General features: G+C 43.1%; 4 protein-coding genes across 6 annotated transcripts; all 4 read right to left on the minus strand.

Annotated features, from left to right (window-relative positions):
- Nucleotides 1-1,684: 1,684 nt before the first annotated feature.
- On the minus strand, nucleotides 1,685-4,917 carry LOC110845562 (protein FAM92A). Of its 2 annotated transcripts, XM_035846408.1 has the most exons (5): nucleotides 4,681-4,917; nucleotides 4,195-4,602; nucleotides 3,887-4,111; nucleotides 3,393-3,803; nucleotides 1,685-2,413 (listed from the first exon to the last, which is right to left on the minus strand). In XM_035846408.1, exons 2-5 carry the CDS (start codon nucleotides 4,426-4,428, stop codon nucleotides 2,063-2,065), a joined length of 1,221 nt encoding a protein of 406 aa, XP_035702301.1. In that variant the 5' UTR covers nucleotides 4,429-4,602; nucleotides 4,681-4,917; the 3' UTR covers nucleotides 1,685-2,062. The 2 variants fall into 2 exon arrangements, with proteins under 2 accessions (XP_035702301.1, XP_021947700.2); XM_022092008.2 differs by having other exon boundaries at nucleotides 4,195-4,917.
- A 1,428-nt stretch (nucleotides 4,918-6,345) lies between these two features.
- LOC110862940 (pre-mRNA-splicing factor CWC25 homolog) lies at nucleotides 6,346-8,554 on the minus strand. Of its 2 annotated transcripts, none has more exons than XM_022112153.2 (5): nucleotides 8,368-8,554; nucleotides 8,082-8,229; nucleotides 7,111-7,999; nucleotides 6,886-7,049; nucleotides 6,346-6,533 (listed from the first exon to the last, which is right to left on the minus strand). In XM_022112153.2, exons 1-4 carry the CDS (start codon nucleotides 8,389-8,391, stop codon nucleotides 6,911-6,913), a joined length of 1,200 nt encoding a protein of 399 aa, XP_021967845.1. In that variant the 5' UTR covers nucleotides 8,392-8,554; the 3' UTR covers nucleotides 6,346-6,533; nucleotides 6,886-6,910. The 2 variants fall into 2 exon arrangements, with proteins under 2 accessions (XP_021967845.1, XP_021967852.1); XM_022112160.2 differs by having other exon boundaries at nucleotides 6,886-7,025; nucleotides 8,368-8,541.
- A 17-nt stretch (nucleotides 8,555-8,571) lies between these two features.
- LOC110862969 (dual specificity protein phosphatase 19-like) lies at nucleotides 8,572-9,322 on the minus strand. The gene has a single exon (XM_022112176.2). The coding sequence runs from the start codon at nucleotides 9,284-9,286 to the stop codon at nucleotides 8,606-8,608; it is 681 nt and encodes a 226-aa protein (XP_021967868.1). The 5' UTR covers nucleotides 9,287-9,322; the 3' UTR covers nucleotides 8,572-8,605.
- A 27-nt stretch (nucleotides 9,323-9,349) lies between these two features.
- Nucleotides 9,350-11,120, minus strand: LOC110862957 (tRNA pseudouridine synthase A). Its single transcript, XM_035855229.1, has 4 exons — nucleotides 10,867-11,120; nucleotides 10,194-10,573; nucleotides 9,748-10,115; nucleotides 9,350-9,572 (listed from the first exon to the last, which is right to left on the minus strand). The coding sequence occupies exons 1-4, from the start codon at nucleotides 10,911-10,913 to the stop codon at nucleotides 9,381-9,383; spliced, it is 987 nt and encodes a 328-aa protein (XP_035711122.1). The 5' UTR covers nucleotides 10,914-11,120; the 3' UTR covers nucleotides 9,350-9,380.
- Nucleotides 11,121-18,126: the final 7,006 nt, after the last annotated feature.

Consider the following 18,126-nt stretch of genomic DNA (forward strand, 5'->3'; position numbering starts at 1 on the left):
AAACATAATTTGTTTTGTTGATGACTACAACAATGCTCATTCAGAATTTTAAATTTTAAAAATACTAAAAATTTCTAAAAAATTGAGTTTGATATTGGATTGAAGAAAGCAACTATCTGGGAGTATAATGGTGAAAGAAATTTCAAAATCCGAGTAAAATTGGATTTTTGGCGTGGATTTGAGTGAGTGAAAACTGGGGTGAAAGCGTTTTTTGGACATTTTTGAGTGGGTGTGGCGGGCGCAAATGTGGCCATGGAGTCAAACCACTTCAGGGTTTTAGGACACTCATGGGTCCCTACCACATATCCAAAGGGCACCAATATCTGTTATTATCAACCTCGCAAGCTCCCCTCCTCAGTTCAGGATATACCAATTTATTTGGCACGATTGGGTTTTGTCATCATTATTTTGTATCTCGAATATTTTTGAGCTAAACGAATCTGAATTTGTCGTTTTCATTTGATGCACAGAGTGGTAGCAATCGCACATATTTTAGAAATGAAATTGGTTTAGATGAAAACCAAAATCATCAAAATCCAGGATCAAAATATTCTCGGCCAACGCGATGTATCAATGCTCCGAAAACTGCATCTGCCCAGCACCTCAAAGCCCGAGTTTCCGAACGAAAGTGAGAGAGAGAGGAATATCGTGGGTGCATTGTGAAACATTTGATATTTCGAATAGCAACACGGCTATTCGACGTGCTACTACACCACGGGTTTCTCCCACGAGTCTCCGACATCATCTCAACGCGTTCGTCTCGTATTGCATCGGGCGAACGGACGGACGTAGGGTTTGTGTTGGTGGTGGTGGAGTTTGGTTGGTGGGGAGCCCCACAAAAAATCCTTCGAAACCGGTGCTTGTTTTATTAGACTCCACGAGGGCTCTTCCGCAGAGGGCAACTACCCCCGATGCAAGGATAACTTGTACAAAAGTGCGGTGCTGCTATATGGAAAAGTGGCAAAAGTTGCATGATACGAATACCGGAATAAACGATGCTGCTGCTGCTGGAGTCTTTAATGGAAGGGTTGTATGAAATGGGATTGCCTCCAGTCATTTCTCCCACACCACCAGCAACAAGATTTCTCCAAAGAGTACATACATTGTTTGTCCAACGAATTATCCCAACAACTTGCCGTCTTTCTCTTTTTGCGACCAGATCGCCGATCTTCCTTCGTTTGGAAGAGTTTTCGGATAAAAATAGATTCCGTTCGCCTGCAATAAATAATGAACGCCCATGCATTTCAATAAATACCTCTGTCGATTACTTGAGTTGGGGTGAAAGCATATGATGACTGCACTACATCAATTTATATGGGATGACTTTTTTTATCAGCATTTATTTAGTCATTCATCATATCTGGCTAAATATGTAAAGAGTGATTTTTGCAGGAATTTCCTCCAAAATCCTAAAATCCTGAATAGAATCTCAACTTGAGATCCTATTCAGTGTTCATACACTTGTGCAATACACCTTTATTTTGTGTGTAGTCAGCATTCAGCAATATTCAAATGAGAAATGCTTTTACACACTTTTTGTATGTTACAGGCAGGATGCACTGCATGGATTTCCATTGCGGTTTGTACATCAACTCCCTGGTCAAATTTTATTAAAGCCACTCAAATATGTATTTATGTACATATACAAACGTGTGTATATGTAGCCAACTAAACATATTAACAGTTTTGCAGAGAGAATCCTTTATTATTTGTAAAAAAAATACAAACCCGAGGCGACAAAGTAAGGCAAGACATGCAGTGGTTCACCTGTACATGTACTACGTATGTCACAATCACGTGTATAATTATTTTGCATATTTTACGATCACATTAGCACTGCGTATCTAATAGAGTTAAATCAACGTTTACTTCTAAAAAATAACGGTGATGTGATAAGTCAAAGTTAGTGTCGTATTATTGACGGAAATGCGCATACATTTAGTAGTTAATTGGTTTAGGAATTTAGTTAATCTAGAAAAATACGCACGTTATTTATTTTAAACGCTTTGATTGGTGCGTAATTAAATAATTTACACTTCACATCTTTGAGAATATTATCGTCTTAAATTTTCATACAAATGCCCCTTGCTAGGCTCTGCTTTCTTTCCGTGTAGTTTTCATTTTGGGTGGGATACTGCTTTCGGTGGAGATTTTGAGTTTTCAGATCTGCATGCCGGTCACTGTTGCCTCGACTCTCTACAGTTTCATTAAATGTAACTCTTCGTCCCATGAATGCTGCAGATATTGGGGATGTGAACGGTCGTTGGTGAGCTGACGATGATAACGCTTGTTGAGCTAAACTTTCGGACGGACGTGGAGACGAGCTTGAAGCAGGTCGCTTTGTATACGATGACATTGTGAAACCTAACCTGTTGTCAGTTTGATGAATAGTTGAAGTTGTCCTAGTGCTTACCTATGGCATGCAAAAAGTTCGAAAGTTCTATCAGAAAAATTGTTAAACTTTCGAAAGTACAGGGGTGGGACAGAAGAAGGAGCCACTAGAATTTTAGGGGTGGCGTGTGATGCACAGTCGCGGCATTTTCAAAATTTGCATATGTCATACCCAGATAGTTAACGAAAATTTAGCACTATTCAGATTTTCCCTACGGTTAAAAATGCCCCTACAGCACCCCCAGAGTGCGAGGCACGCATAAAAGTGTTTTCCAACGACATATTGAGCCAGAGAGCGATTGTTAGAAAATTTGCTGCAAATGGATTTATCGTCGATCGAAAGTACGTTTCTAATGTACTTAAAAACGTTGGAATCAAGCGAAGGGAAAAAGCGGTTAGAGCTCCACCCCCACGGAAAGGATACCCAAGATCCGCTTGAACCAAAAAGTGTATCCGGAAAATCAATTTTTCGCCAAAACGGTAAATCCACCAACTAAAAGTTGCATGGCGAAAATGTTAAACGTTAGTAGGAGAACATTTCTAGAGTCATTCACAATGACCTACAGCAAGTGACTCGTAGGAAATCCCGAGATCATGCTCTCAACCCAACTTATTTCTCACAAAATAGCAGCCTACGCGAACGATTTTTAAAAAAGTTTGGGTATAACAATTATTCCTACTATAGAAACTCTCGTTAGTTCCTCTGATATCAATCCGATGTTTTTTTTGGATTCGGGTACTTAAAACGGAGCCTTCTTGAAAGGAAAACGCTCACGTTTTGATGCACTTTGGAAAAGTGTTCAGGACGAGTGGTGCAGAATCACTCTGAAAATGGTGTCAAAGGTCATGACTGGTTGGAAAAAGCGACTGAGGCTCGTTAGATAAACTAAAGGGCTTCACACTGAACCAATTACCAAACTTCACAAACGAATAATAAGGCCGCAATAAATTTAGGCAAAGTGGCTCCTTCTTCTGTCCCACCCCTCTGTATGTGTATGTACCACAGTTGATGGAGAATTGTCACTTCCTTTTTGAATAGCGTCTCTCGAAGATTTATGTGAGTTGTGGTGTCGATGGGTAGTTTTGTAGGTATTTGCATTAGAAGAAATGATTTTTGCATTAACTCCATGTTTTCCTGAAGACTTAACATTTGGATTCTTATTACAATTATTCATAGAGCGGCGATTACTACTGAGTTTCCCTGCTTGCTGAATTTCTGGTTCATATCTATCGGTCTGTTCGTCTTCCCCAATTTCGGCATCGTCGTTCTCATAGCATTCGTAGGAAGAGTCGCTTTCTTCGCCCCTGGATCTTTTCGTTTCGTTCATTACTGAGGTTTGAGACTGTTCACTACGTTGGAAGTCCTCAGTTATGGGGAACGCCATGTTCAATTGGAGGCGCTTCTTCAGTACCTACAACCATCAAATCCCTGTGTAAACTACATACATATATATGATCAGAGCTATCAAAATTAATTAAACATATTCTGTAGTACGTCCAAATCTGCATTTTCGTCAATACTGTGAATGAACCTATATCCATCAGTAAGTAACTCGAGCGACTTTGCGTGTTTAGAAATCTCAATCTTAAAGAATGCTGCTAGAGAATCTTTCAAATCTATCAAACGCTGGTGTTCAAACTTGATAACTTGGTCCTGTGACAATGACGTGAGTCTGGAAAACTCCGCCATTGCATTCTCATACTGCTTCTCAGCATCAGGCTGCATACATATAAAAGTTTAATATTATTTTAGTAAGATTATTGTTGCTCCGCTATAACTAATTTTCTTCTATGTTCACACACCCTTGCATGTCGATAGTGAGGAACAGAGTTTGCCTTTTCACTAAACGCTTTCACCAGCTTCTTTTTTGAGAGAACTCGGGACTGAGCTGTCATTGCGCTGGTCACCTCCCCCTTGACAAACTTGCAAATGTTCTTGTAATTCGACAAGTTAGGCAGCACCTTCTTCTCTACACGAAGAATGGCCGCCGTTCTGAAAGATAAATTATGCAAGGACATAAGCTCAGCCGTGCTCATTAAACGGTGAGCATTATGGTTGTTCAGTATTTTTTGTGCAACTGATGATCGCCAATTTTCCCAAGAATTTCTCCTGCGAGTTGCACTGCATAGTGAGATGTGGTTGTTTTGAAGGGTTCGACATGTCTATACTTCATCAGACATTTTGCAATATCGTCGCTTTTGTCACGGACTCTGAATACAATAAGAAAGCAACGAGGTAACAATATAAATCTCATGTACATATGTATGTAAATTGATAATTAAACTAACAAGATATTCTTGGCGTTGTATTCAGTCAACGTCAAAGATAATTCCTTGAAATGCTTTTGAAGAGAACTAATTCGATCCAGAATCTCCTTGTAATTTACACTACTTTCACTAAAATTGGAATGCAATGAAACTTAATATATAAAGGGTGTTAATAAAGTCCGATCCCATGCATTTTTTGGAGCGTGGTTGTTACAAATTCAGCTGGAACTTTTGAACCAGTGAAGTTATTTATTTCAAATTTTTACCATGGGAGGAACAACTAAACGTGTAAGTCATGAGAATCTTAGAGTTGAGATACAAACATTGCATCAGCAGGGGCTTAAACCTACAGAAATTGTGCAAAAATTGGGCTGCAGCCGCAGAACTGTTTGGAAATGGAAGAATACAAATTTTGTCCACGACAAAAAGCGACCAGGGCGACCCAGAAAGGTGTCACCTACCACAAAAAGAATGATTAAAAACAGACTTTGCAAGAAAACCGGTAGTTCATTACGTAATTGAGCAAGGGAGTTAAATGACTCAAAACGCTATAAAGAGAAGAAGAAGCAAATTAACTGTGTGACCGTGCAAAAATTTGTGAAAACTACGAAGTGGGGTCACACAGCTTACAAACTAACCAAAAAAACCTCTCATGTCACAAAAATATATCGATGACCGTCTGAAATTTGAAGAACTCCTTCAGAAAAGTGCCCATTTGAGTGAAAAAAGACTTGGTGAAGAATTGCGCAGTCACATCCTTTGGACTGACGAATCTATTATTGAACTATATCCAAAATTGAACCAACAAAATGTTCGTTACAGGACAGAAAACAAATCGGATGTACCATCAAGAGCGATCCCAAAATTCGGGCTTAAAGTTATGGTAGCGGGTGGATTTTGTGCACGTTGCGTGACCCCTCTACATATCATACCAAAAGGCAAATCAGTCAATGCAAAGCATTATATGGAAAAAATATTACCTATCTATTTCGATAGCATGGGGAACAAGGAAATATTTCCGAATGAAAGAAAAATAGTTTTCATGCAGGATGGTGCTATAGCCCATACAGCAAAAGCGAGTTTGAGTCTCATCAAGACGCAAGTTTCAACGGTCTGGAGCAAGGGGGTGTGGGCCGCTAACGGCCCAGATTTGAATCCCCTGAAGAACCAGTGGTCCATACTTAAGGAAAATGTATACAAAGAGCCACAACCCCGGACGAGGGAAGAGCTAGTAAAAAAAAGTTCAAGATGTATGGAATTCGATTTCCAGAGGCACATTGGAAAAATTAGCACAGAGCCTTAAACAAAGAGTTGAGGGCATGGTTAAAGTAAATGGTAACAAGACCAAATACTAAGGTAAATATGTCGAACATTTTTTGTAAGTATCACGGGTAGTTTTTTTTTATACTAGCCTTCACTTTTTTACAGGAAAAATGGGATCGGACTTTATTAACACCCTGTATAATATAGCCTTCACTTCTTTAAATTAGTCCATCTTGTATTCATTCATGTTCTAGCCATACCTAGTTAGTTGCCGTACCGTTGTTGAATTTGAGTCGTCCATAATGAAATGTACAAAGTTCTTGACAAATGGATATATTAAATACCTACCTATCACCTGATAGTTCGGCTCATGCAAAAATCGAAATTATAGTAGCTGAACTAGAGAATATTTCAGTTTTCGAGTACAAAATACATACTTTATTACATTTATTCTTTCACATAACAACACGTAAATATGTATTTTTTTAAATCGTTGGACGAAGTATTACTTGATTTCAAATACATATGTATGTAACACTTATTGCTTTTACGTAGTACTTTATAACAACACGAGACGAGTGTGATCACTCATGCAGAGTACTCCGACCGACCTGTCGAGCAAAACATGTCAATTGAATGAATTTAAATATTTATATAGAATTTTAACAAGTATAAACTGCTATCATAAATAAAGTAATGCAAAAATGTAACTGATGTATGAATCACTTAAAGAATAGATCCTCAGTGGGATTAACAACAGTTTTTTATATCGCCTCGAATGATTAGAGTATCGCGTATATACAAACAGCGACCTCTTGCCCAGACATCAAGGCTCAAGAATTGAGTGTCGGCAGGGATCGAACCCACGCCGCTTAGCCAACCATTTTCCCTACTGCCCCAAAAGTGCGAGTACGAGTACACGAGTATTTTTCAACCCTAAATTCAAGATTAGTAAAAACTCACACGTATAGATAATTTTCCGGACAAATTATCGTCTGGCGAAATTGGTGTCCATTGAAAACTTTGATCTTTGAATATTATAAGCGTTTGATCTGACTCGTTGTTCCACACTACCAGTGCTAGCTGCATCCGCAAGTTGTTTGCTATATAAAAAACAGTTGTAAAACCTGAATTCAATTAATAATATAAATGCATTAAATACTCCAGTGAAAGATTGACATGCCATACCTTATAAACGTTGCATGTTTGTTAGTTTTTCGATTCTTTTCAAGCAATTCTTGCTCTTTTAGAATTTCCTCCCGATGTTTTTCTACGATGCGTTGTCTCTCTTCGTCTCTTTCTTTTGCGTTTCCCATCATTTCTTGTCGCCTACGTTCCATCTCATCTTCGTCCATTTTTTTCTTCGTGGAAGAGTGTGGCCTGTTGGATGTTAAATTAACCTCTCTTCTAATGCTACCGTACCTATTATCGCGACTTGTGGAAGTCCTTGGATATCGCTCGTCGACCACTTCTCTTCTGTAATCTCGCTGACTCCTGTCACAGTCCCTTTTATCTAAACGATGATCACAGTGATGTTGAGGAGACCGAGAATGAGATCGACTTCTTCTCCTCCTTCGATATGAAGTATCGGTAGACCTGGTTCTAGTTTGTCGTCGTCTATCGTCTTCATCATCGCTATCAGAATCATGACGTCGTTGCCTTTGTCCTTTTTCATTGGTGGGTTTATCTTTGTGGTGACCTTTAGTTGCTGTTGAAGATTGGGAACCCAATAATTTGGTAATGTCTTTTGAATTTGTTAAGGACTTGAGTAACTGGTTAATTTCTTCATCGCTGCTACTGCTAGTATCATTGTCACTGCTATTCTTGTCCTTCGTTTTGTGCTTTTTAGTTTTAGATTTCTTAACCTTTTTACTTTTTTTGGATGTAGAACTCTCTTCAGAAACAATGCCGTGTTGTTGTTGGATTTTCTTTAATAAAACTGGGTTCTGTAGTATCTGCTTGCGATATTCTTGTTCCTTTTTCTGGATTTGGTATAAAGGGTCATCTTTAATTTTCCTGACAACATCGACTGCTCCACCAGTTCCTGACGGTTTTAAGATGGACTGAGGAGTCAAGTCTAGCAGTGGAAAGGTTACAATTTATTAATTGCGTTAGTATATCTATATTTACCGGATTAAATACTTTAAATTTTTTGATACCTTTTTCAGCTTCTGATAACCAAGCACTATTCCCTTTTTCTGCTGCTTCCAGCATTTGAAACGATTTGTCAACTTTCCTCCCCAAAAGATAGTCTTCTCGATTAACAAGAGCACTCGGACCATCGTACATCCAATCCAGTGTTTTCCCCTGTAAAATCAATTAAAGTTCCTAATAAATAATTATCTTATTGCAAATTTTGTGCTCGTCTTGACTATTTAGACATTTAGAGTCTAAATTTTAGACTGCAAATTAATTACGTATTTAAATATTATGGAATGGACAAACCTGTTCGGGCTCCAATCGCTCCATTTTTAGGTCTAAAAATTGTCACTGCAAACTATTAGAAAATTTGACGACAGGTGAAAGTGAAAACTTTTGACTGACAAAACAAATCACTACTACATACAAAAAACTATTTTTGTAAAAGAACAGACAACTTTTTATAAAAATATCTTAAAATTTATGCACGTTATAGAACATTCAGTTTTCGCACTCACTGACACAGCACACTTTAGCTTCCTTCTCACTCATAAAGCGATTTCAACTGCTGAAGGAATCCGGCATTTGGATTTGCATGAGGTCTCGCAGCTTTAATTTGTTTGAAAACAGTTTCAAATTTCAAGTTTTCCATCTTCATCAAGTAGAGCATGACAATTGAGGGAGCTCTAGATAAGCCAGCGTTGCAATGAACTAACAGGCGATCGTTTTGCAACTTGCACTTGTGAATGTATTCCAGGGCTTCACTAATTATCGGACTAGATAATAAGTCAAAGTTAGTTTCATCGAAGACGTCCAGCACCAAATGAGATTTAATCAAAAGATTTACGGCGCTGTCCAATTCAAAGTCAGAAAGTAGAGATAAGACGTGAGTTATTCTATGATGAGAAATTAAACTCACATCACTTGGAACGTCTTGAGAAGAAATAAAAAGCCACGGACGAATTTCTCCAACACTGAAATCTGGTTTGGTGTCTACTACGAATCCATACCCACGGTTCGGAAATGTTGAGCTATTCCTACCTACTATAGGATCCGATCCTTTATTTTCAAGTAAAGTTATGACGCCATCAGTTTTTGTCAATTTTGTTTCTGTCGGCTTCAAGCCCTTTCTAATTTTCGAAAGTAATAGATCTTGCAAGGACGATGGAGTAGTTGAGGAATTTAAACCGTCATTTTTTAAATCTGGGTTTTGCTCAGCAGCCATTCTGGAACAAGCTCTGCTTACAACAATTTTTTGTTGAATACATCAATAGAGCTTACTTGATTGTTTGAGCAGAATGGATAGAAGGACGCATAGTCTATGAAAGTGGCCCTCTGAGAATATCAATATGTTTATAGTTCACAGATTTTAGAAATAAACCTTCTGGGAGAGAGCCAGAAATACACCCTGGCCATGAACTGTCGTTTGGATTGCTCAACAATTGTAAAATATCATTGGATGAGATAATTCCTCGTCCTACTCCCAACAAAATTCCCACCATTCGCCGAACCTGTACAATCATTCAAAAATAGAGTACTTAATTAATGAGAAGGCTTCGTCGGAATACATGGGTGTGGTTTAATTAATGGGACATTGGGACTTGAATTAATACGAACGGAGGTTGTAGATTCCCATTCCCATCACCAATGTACATTATCATATTATGCATAAATTCAAATTTATACCTGTCTTCGAAGGAACCCACTTCCTTCAACATGAAAATCATAAAAGTCCAACTTGTTACAAGCCGGATCCCGGTAATAATATGTCGGCACGTCAAAATTTTCGAAGTCAATCTTAGATTTTGAAAATGAAAATTTGAAAATTGTTTTTATCAGATCCTCCTCTTTCAAAGGTTCTCTGTTCCCTCTTCCTTTAATGGATGTTGTGGCAAAAGTCGCAAAACTTCGGAAATTCCATTTTCCTAGAAATACTCGACAAGCTTGCTGAACGGCTTCTACATCAAATGGCTGTGGTACAACTTGAGCTTTATATAGTTCCGTAATCGGCATGAAAGCACTTAATTTCATAAATGAATAACAATTTTCAAAATCTGCAACACATAAAATTAACTCACTTAAGTAGCATGCATACCTCTCGATAATAAGTTTATAATGTTGATTAAAATTACCGTTGGTTTTAGCTAAAGCTATCCTGTAATTATAAGTTCTTGAATAAGCATTCCGACAATTAAATTCAATTGGAACTTCTGCCACTCTTTGAATACGGATATCCGTCTGGTGTTTTTCCAAAAAGTAATTCAGAGACATGCATATTTTTTCTGGAGAGAAGGGGGAGACGGAAAAGTCATTATCGCTGACTTCAAACTGGACGGTGGAAGATAAGGCATGAACACCGCTGTCGGTACGCGAACTGTTGTGGACAGCGACCTCATTTAATTGCAACACTTTCCTCAGTGCTTGTTCTAAAACTCCTTGAACCGTGTGGTACTCCGGAACGACTCTTCTCAAGTCCCCTTTCACTGTTCTGCTGGTTAGCAATTGTAGTCCCCTGCAGAACATATATTTGATATTATACAAATTAAATGAGATTAGTTACTATACTTATAGTGAGTTAGTGCGTGTGGTGCGAGAAACCAACCGCCCCCTTCATCTTTAGCAACATTATTGCATTGCCCGGAGGTCAGGGTTTCTCGCTATTATGCTCCACACGCACATCACATAACTAATCCACTTTAAGTATAGTTAATTATTAGTCATCAGTCTTATCAGTAGACTCTGATGATTCAGGTAATCTTCTACAAATTGTAGACTGCAAATTGCAGCCTATGCCGGATAACTTACTGATAGTTTGTTCCCAAGTAGGAAATGTACATGAGCAGTTTGCGCATTTGTAATTTCTTGGCAAATATAAAACAAATGAAGAATTATTGCACTTTAAATATTTTGATAATACCTTAATTACAAACACGAACTGGAATGCAACTTGGCTAGGGCGAGATTGGATTATTGTAAAACCCGGCGAGTCTTAATTGAATATGAACAAAGTCAACGTTCCACATATTTTAGCGTCCACGTCCTCGTACAATGGCGTCCCAGCGTCCACTTTTATATTTTAGCGCCCACCGTCCTTATACGCTAGCGTTTTCAGACTTTAACCCTCACCGTCCTTTAGGAATTTTGAAAACTTTAGCGTCCAGAAATCTCACAGTGCCCAAAATTTTGATGTTGCCCTAAAACTCTCTCATTTTCCCAAAAGTCTTTCGTTACCCCAAAATTTCTGCAATTACCTGTCTTTCGTTACTGCAAAAATCTTTCATTACCAATCTCTCAAAAATCTATCATCACCAAAGAAAGATTTTTTTTCCTTGAGGAACACATGAGGAACACCGAGGAACACGACCCGGAACACGTGTTCCAAGGTGTTCCAAGCTTGTTCCTTGAGGAACACATGAGGAACACCGAGGAACACATGAGGAACATCGAGGAACACGACCCGGAACACGTGTTCCAAGGTGTTCCAAGCTTGTTCCTTGAGGTACACATGAGGAACACCGAGGAACACATGAGGAACATCGAGGAACACGACCCGGAACACGTGTTCCAAGCTTGTTCCTTGAGGAACACATGAGGAACAACCCGGAACACGTGTTCCAATGTGCTCCAAGCTTGTTCCTTGAGGAACACATGAGGAACACCGAGGAACACATGAGGAACACCGAGGAACACATGAGGAACATCGAGGAACACGACCCGGAACACGTGTTCCAAGGTGTTCCAAGCTTGTTCCTTGAGGAACACATGAGGAACACCGAGGAACACATGAGGAACATCGAGGAACACGACCCGGAACACGTGTTCCAAGGTGTTTCAAGCTTGTTCCTTGAGGAACACATGAGGAACACCGAGGAACACATGAGAAACATCGAGGAACACGACCCGGAACACGTGTTCCAAGGTGTTCCAAGCTTGTTCCTTTAGGAACACATGATGAACACCGAGGAACACATGAGGAACATCAAGGAACACGACCCGGAACACGTGTTCCAAGGTGTTCCAAGCTTGTTCCTTGAGGAACACATGAGGAACACCGAGGAACACATGAGGAACATCGAGGAACACGACACGGAAAACGTGTTCCAAGGTGCTCCAAGCTTGTTCCTTGAGGAACACATGAGGAACACCGAGGAACACCTGAGGAACATCGAGGAACACGACCCGGAACACGTGTTCCAAGGTGTTCCAAGCTTGTTCCTTGAGGAACACATGAGGAACACCGAGGAACACATGAGGAACATCAAGGAACACGACCCGGAACACGTGTTCCAAGGTGTTCCAAGCTTGTTCCTTGAGGAACACATGAGGAACACCGAGGAACACCTGAGGAACATCGAGGAACACGACCCGGAACACGTGTTCCAAGGTGTTCCAAGCTTGTTCCTTAGGAACACATGATGAACACCGAGGAACACATGAGGAACATCAAGGAACACGACCCGGAACACGTGTTCCAAGGTGTTCCAAGCTTGTTCCTTGAGGAACACATGAGGAACACCGAGGAACACATGAGGAACATCGAGGAACACGACACGGAAACGTGTTCCAAGGTGCTCCAAGCTTGTTCCTTGAGGAACACATGAGGAACACCGAGGAACACATGAGGAACATCAGGAACACGACCCGGAACACGTGTTCCAGGTGTCCAAGCTGTCCTTGAGAACACATGAGGAACAACCCGGAACACGTGTTCCAAGTGTCCAAGCTTGTTCCTTGAGGAACACATGAGGAACACCGAGGAACACATGAGGAACATCGAGGAACACGACCCGGAACACGTGTTCCAAGGTGTTCCAAGCTTGTTCCTTGAGGAACACATGAGGAACACCGAGGAACACATGAGGAACATCGAGGAACACGACCCGGAACACGTGTTCCAAGGTGTTCCAAGCTTGTTCCTTGAGGAACACATGAGAACACCGAGGAACACATGAGGAACATCGAGGAACACGACCCGGAACACGTGTTCCAAGGTGTTCCAAGCTTGTTCCTTGAGGAACACATGAGGAACACCGAGGAACACATGAGGAACATCGAGGAACACGACCCGGAACACGTGTTCCAAGGTGTTCCAAGCTTGTTCCTTGAGGAACACATGATGAACACCGAGGAACACATGAGGAACATCGAGGAACACGACCCGGAACACGTGTTCCAAGGTGTTCCAAGCTTGTTCCTTGAGGAACACATGAGGAACACCGAGGAACACATGAGGAACATCGAGGAACACGACCCGGAACACGTGTTCCAAGGGTGTTCCAAGCTTGTTCCTTAGAACACATGAGGAAACGAACACTAGGACATCAGAACACCCGGACAGTGTCCAGGTGCCAAGCTGTTCCTGAGGAACACATGAGGGAACACATGAGGACATCAAGGAACACGACCCGGAACACGTGTTCCAAGGTGTTCCAAGCTTGTTCCTTGAGGAACACATGAGGAACACCGAGGAACACCTGAGGAACATCGAGGAACACGACCCGGAACACGTGTTCCAAGGTGTTCCAAGCTTGTTCCTTGAGGAACACATGAGAACACCGAGAACACATGAGGAACATCAAGGAACACGACCCGGAACACGTGTTCCAAGGTGTTCCAAGCTTGTTCCTTGAGGAACACATGAGGAACACCGAGAACACATGAGGAACATCGAGGAACACGACACGAAAACGTGTTCCAAGGTGCTCCAAGCTTGTTCCTTGAGGAACACATGAGGAACACCGAGGAACACATGAGGAACATCGAGGAACACGACCCGGAACACGTGTTCCAGGTGTCCAAGCTTGTTCCTGAGGAACACATGAGGAACAACCCGGAACACGTGTTCCAATGTGCTCCAAGCTTGTTCCTTGAGGAACACATGAGGAACACCGAGGAACCATGAGGAAACCGAGAACACATGAGGAACATCGAGGAACACGACCCGGAACACGTGTTCCAAGGTGTTCCAAGCTTGTTCCTTGAGGAACACATGAGGAACACCGAGGAACACATGAGGAACATCGAGGAACACGACCCGGAACACGTGTTCCAAGGTGTTCCAAGCTTGTTCCTTGAGGAACACATGAGGAACACCGAGGAACACATGAGGAACATCGAGGAACACGACCCGGAACACGTGTTCCAAGGTGTTCCAAGCTTGTTCCTTGAGGAACACATGATGAACACCGAGGAACACATGAGGAACATCAAGGAACACGACCCGGAACACGTGTTCCAAGGTGTTCCAAGCTTGTTCCTTGAGGAACACATGAGGAACACCGAGGAACACATGAGGAACATCGAGGAACACGACCCGGAACGTGTTCCAAGGTGTTCCAAGCTTGTTCCTTGAGGAACACATGAGGAACACCGAGGAACACATAAGGAACATCGAGGAACACGACCCGGAACACGTGTTCCAAGGTGTTCCAAGCTTGTTCCTTGAGGAACACATGAGAACACGAGGAACACATGTGGAACATCGTGGAACACGACCCGGAACACGTGTTCCAAGGTGTTCCAAGCTTGTTCCTTGAGGAACACATGAGGAACACCGAGGAACACATGTGGAACATCGAGGAACACGACCCGGAAAACGTGTTCCAAGGTGCTCCAAGCTTGTTCCTTGAGGAACACATGAGGAACACATGAGGAACATCGAGGAACACGACCCGGAACACGTGTTCCAAGGTGTTCCAAGCTTGTTCCTTGAGGAACACATGAGGATCGCCGAGGAACACATGAGGAACATCGAGGAACACGACCCGGAACACGTGTTCCAAGGTGTTCCAAGCTTGTTCCTTGAGGAACACATGAGGAACACCGAGGAACACATGAGGAACATCGAGGAACACGACCCGGAAACGTGTTCCAAGTGTTCCAAGCTTGTTCCTTGAGGAACACATGAGGAACACCGAGAACACAGTGGAACATCGTGAACACGACCCGGAACACGTGTTCCAAGGTGTTCCAAGCTTGTTCCTTGAGGAACACATGAGGAACACCGAGGAACACATGAGGAACATCGAGGAACACGACCCGGAAACGTGTTCCAAGGTTGCTCCAAGCTTGTTCCTTGAGGACACATGAGGAACACATGGGAACATCGAGGAACACGACCCGGAACACGTGTTCCAAGGTGATCCAAGCTTTTCCTGAGGGAACACATGAGGAACACCGAGAACAAAGAGGAATACGAGGAACACATGAGGAACATCGAGGAACACGACCCGGAACCCGTGTTCCAAGGTGTTCCAAGCATGTTCCTTGGGAACACATGAGAACACAGTGAGGAACATCGAGGAACACGGACTCGAGAAACACGGTCCAGTGTTCCAAGTTTGTTCCTGAGAACACATGAGATCCCGGAGGAACCAGAACACATGAGGAACATCGAGGAACCACGACGCCGGAACACGTGTTCCAAGGGGTTCCAAGCTGTTCCTTGGAGGAAACACATGAGGAACACCGAGGAACACATGAGGAACATCGAGGAACACGACCCGGAACACGTGTTCCAAGGTGTTCCAAGCTTGTTCCTTGAGGAACACATGAGGAACATCGAGGAACACGACCCGGAACACGTGTTCCAAGGTGTTCCAAGCTTGTTCCTTGAGGAACACATGAGGAACACCGAGGAACACATGAGGAACATCGAGGAACACGACCCGGAACACGTGTTCCAAGGTGTTCCAAGCTTGTTCCTTGAGGAACACATGAGGAACAGACCCGGAACACGTGTTCCAAGGTGTTCCAAGCTTGTTCCTTGAGGAACACATGAGGAACACCGAGGAACACATGAGGAACATCGAGGAACACGACCCGGAACACGTGTTCCAAGGTGTTCCAAGCTTGTTCCTTGAGGAACACATGAGGAACACCGAGGAACACATGAGGAACATCGAGGAACACGACCCGGAACACGTGTTCCAAGGTGTTCCAAGCTTGTTCCTTGAGGAACACATGAGGAACACCGAGGAACACATGAGGAACATCGAGGAACACGACCCGGAACACGTGTTCCAAGGTGTTCCAAGCTTGTTCCTTGAGGAACACATGAGGAACACCGAGGAACACATGAGGAACATCGAGGAACACGACCCGGAACACGTGTTCCAAGGTGTTCCAAGCTTGTTCCTTGAGGAACACATGAGGAACACCGAGGAACACATGAGGAACATCGAGGAACACGACCCGGAACACGTGTTCCAAGGTGTTCCAAGCTTGTTCCTTGAGGAACACATGAGGAACACCGAGGAACACATGAGGAACATCGAGGAACACAACCCGGAACACGTGTTCCAAGGTGTTCCAAGCTTGTTCCTTGAGGAACACATGAGGAACAACCCGGAACACGTGTTCCAAGGTGTTCCAAGCTTGTTCCTTGAGGAACAATGAGGAACACGAGGAACCATGAGGAACACGAGGAACACATGAGGAACATCGAGGAACACGACCCGGAACACGTGTTCCAAGGTGTTCCAAGCTTGTTCCTTGAGGAACACATGAGGAACACCGAGGAACACATGAGGAACATCGAGGAACACGACCCGGAACACGTGTTCCAAGGTGTTCCAAGCTTGTTCCTTGAGGAACACATGAGGAACACCGAGGAACACATGAGGAACATCGAGGAACACGACCCGGAACACGTGTTCCAAGGTGTTCCAAGCTTGTTCCTTGAGGAACACATGAGGAACACCGAGGAACACATGAGGAACATCGAGGAACACGACCCGGAACACGTGTTCCAAGGTGTTCCAAGCTTGTTCCTTGAGGAACACATGAGGAACACCGAGGAACACATGAGGAACATCGAGGAACACGACCCGGAACACGTGTTCCAAGGTGTTCCAAGCTTGTTCCTTGAGGAACACATGAGGAACACCGGAACACATGAGGAACATCGAGGAACACGACCCGGAACACGTGTTCCAAGGTGTTCCAAGCTTGTTCCTTGAGGAACACATGAGGAAACAGGAACAACCGGAACACGTGTTCCAAGGTGTCCAAGCTTGTTCCTTGAGGAACACATGAGGAACCGAGGAACACATGAGGAACATCGAGGAACACAGACACGACCGGAACACGTGTTCCAAGGTGTTCCAAGCTTGTTCCTTGAGGAACACATGAGGAACCCGAGGAACACATGAGGAACATCGAGGAACACGACCCGGAACACGTGTTCCAAGGTGTTCCAAGCTTGTTCCTTGAGGAACACATGAGGAACACCGAGGAACACATGAGGAACATCGAGGAACACGACCCGGAACACGTGTTCCAAGGTGTTCCAAGCTTGTTCCTTGAGGAACACATGGGGAACACCGAGGAACACATGAGGAACATCGAGGAACACGACCCGGAACACGTGTTCCAAGGTGTTCCAAGCTTGTTCCTTGAGGAACACATGAGGAACACCGAGGAACACATGAGGAACATCGAGGAACACGACCCGGAACACGTGTTCCAAGGTGTTCCAAGCTTGTTCCTTGAGGAACACATGAGGAACACGGAGGAACACATGAGGAACATCGAGGAACACGACCCGGAACACGTGTTCCAAGGTGTTCCAAGCTTGTTCCTTGAAAAGGAACACATGAGGAACCAACCGGCCAACAACGTGTTCCAAGGTGTTCCAAGCTTGTTCCTTGAGGAACACATGAGGAACGACCATGAGGAACACCGAGGAACACATGAGGAACATCGAGGAACACGACCCGGAACACGTGTTCCAAGGTGTTCCAAGCTTGTTCCTTGAGGAACACATGAGGAACACCGAGGAACACATGAGGAACATCGAGGAACACGACCCGGAACACGTGTTCCAAGGTGTTCCAAGCTTGTTCCTTGAGGAACACATGAGGAACACCGAGGAACACATGAGGAACATCGAGGAACACGACCCGGAACACGTGTTCCAAGGTGTTCCAAGCTTGTTCCTTGAGGAACACATGAGGAACACNGAACACGGACCCGGGACACATTTTCCATTGTTGTTCCTTGAGGAACACATGGGGAACATCGAGGAACACATTGTCCATTGTTGTTCCATGAGGAACACGACCT

The sequence above is a fragment of the Folsomia candida genome, unplaced genomic scaffold, assembly GCF_002217175.1.
Source record: "Folsomia candida strain VU population unplaced genomic scaffold, ASM221717v1 Fcan01_Sc001, whole genome shotgun sequence".
NCBI lineage: Eukaryota > Metazoa > Arthropoda > Collembola > Entomobryomorpha > Isotomidae > Folsomia > Folsomia candida.

Bases quoted from the DNA above. Each gene is read 5' to 3' on its own strand.
- LOC110862969 (XM_022112176.2), bottom strand. From the start codon at position 9,286: ATGGCTGCTGAGCAAAACCCAGATTTAAAAAATGACGGTTTAAATTCC.
- LOC110845562 (XM_035846408.1), bottom strand. From the start codon at position 4,428: ATGAGCACGGCTGAGCTTATGTCCTTGCATAATTTATCTTTCAGAACG. The intron at 3,804-3,886 runs GTACTACAGAAT...TGATGGTTGTAG, and splicing joins ACGAAAATGCAGATTTGGAC to GTACTGAAGAAGCGCCTCCA. The intron at 2,414-3,392 runs GTACATACACAT...TGCATGCCATAG, and splicing joins ACAATTCTCCATCAACTGTG to GTAAGCACTAGGACAACTTC.
- LOC110862940 (XM_022112153.2), bottom strand. From the start codon at position 8,391: ATGGAGCGATTGGAGCCCGAACAG. The intron at 8,000-8,081 runs GTATCAAAAAAT...TTCCACTGCTAG, and splicing joins GTTATCAGAAGCTGAAAAAG to ACTTGACTCCTCAGTCCATC. The intron at 7,050-7,110 runs GTATGGCATGTC...AATTGAATTCAG, and splicing joins AAACATGCAACGTTTATAAG to GTTTTACAACTGTTTTTTAT.
- LOC110862957 (XM_035855229.1), bottom strand. From the start codon at position 10,913: ATGCGCAAACTGCTCATGTACATTTCCTACTTGGGAACAAACTATCA. The intron at 10,574-10,866 runs GTAAGTTATCCG...TATGTTCTGCAG, and splicing joins TACTTGGGAACAAACTATCA to GGGACTACAATTGCTAACCA. The intron at 10,116-10,193 runs GTAATTTTAATC...TATGTGTTGCAG, and splicing joins AGCTTTAGCTAAAACCAACG to ATTTTGAAAATTGTTATTCA.